This window comes from Tupaia chinensis, unplaced genomic scaffold, assembly GCF_000334495.1.
Source record: "Tupaia chinensis unplaced genomic scaffold, TupChi_1.0 Scaffold000159_1, whole genome shotgun sequence".
NCBI classification, from domain to species: Eukaryota; Metazoa; Chordata; class Mammalia; order Scandentia; family Tupaiidae; genus Tupaia; species Tupaia belangeri.
In genome coordinates, this window is record NW_006159630.1 from 5,281,375 (window position 1) to 5,281,805 (window position 431).

The window sequence follows — 431 nt, forward strand, 5'->3', positions numbered from 1 at the left end:
CCCAAGATGGCGGAGGCCCAGCGTGTGTGAGGGCGGGCCCGGATGCGCCCAGGCCAATGCGGACCGCGAGAGGAGCGGGGGCGGGGAAGACGGCGGCCGAACGCCCAACCCGAGGCTCGGGAGGTGGCTGGGGGGTGAATTTTCTGGAAGGCGACTTTAAAGGCGCCGGACGGAGCGAAGGGCGTTTCAGTGCCTTCGCCACCGCGCGGGCCGGGAGGGGTGCGTTGGTGGCAGGAAGCGAGCCTGTCGCGGGACCCGCTGGTGACCCCGGAGGATGAACCACAAGAGCAAGAAGCGGATCCGCGAGGCCAAGCGGAGTGCGCGGCCGGAGCTGAAGGATTCTCTGGACTGGACCCGGCACAACTACTACGAGAGCTTCTCGCTGAGCCCGGCGGCCGTGGCGGGGAGTGGGGCCGGGCTTCGGCACCTCC

The 431-nt window shown here is 70.1% G+C and overlaps 1 protein-coding gene across 5 annotated transcripts in view; it reads left to right on the top strand.

Annotated features, from left to right (window-relative positions):
• The first annotated feature begins 6 nt into the window (after positions 1–6).
• The window catches only part of JMJD6 (jumonji domain containing 6, arginine demethylase and lysine hydroxylase), an 11,131-nt gene continuing 10,706 nt past the window's right edge, over positions 7–431 (top strand). For all 5 annotated transcript variants that reach the window (XR_003548967.1, XM_006145736.2, XM_006145734.2 and 2 more), the window contains exon 1: positions 7–403. Coding sequence is in view for 4 of the 5 variants with exons in the window: in XM_006145736.2 (XP_006145798.1) it covers positions 275–403 (129 nt within the window). In the remaining variant the exon portion in view is untranslated. The remainder of the gene's footprint in view (positions 404–431) is intronic.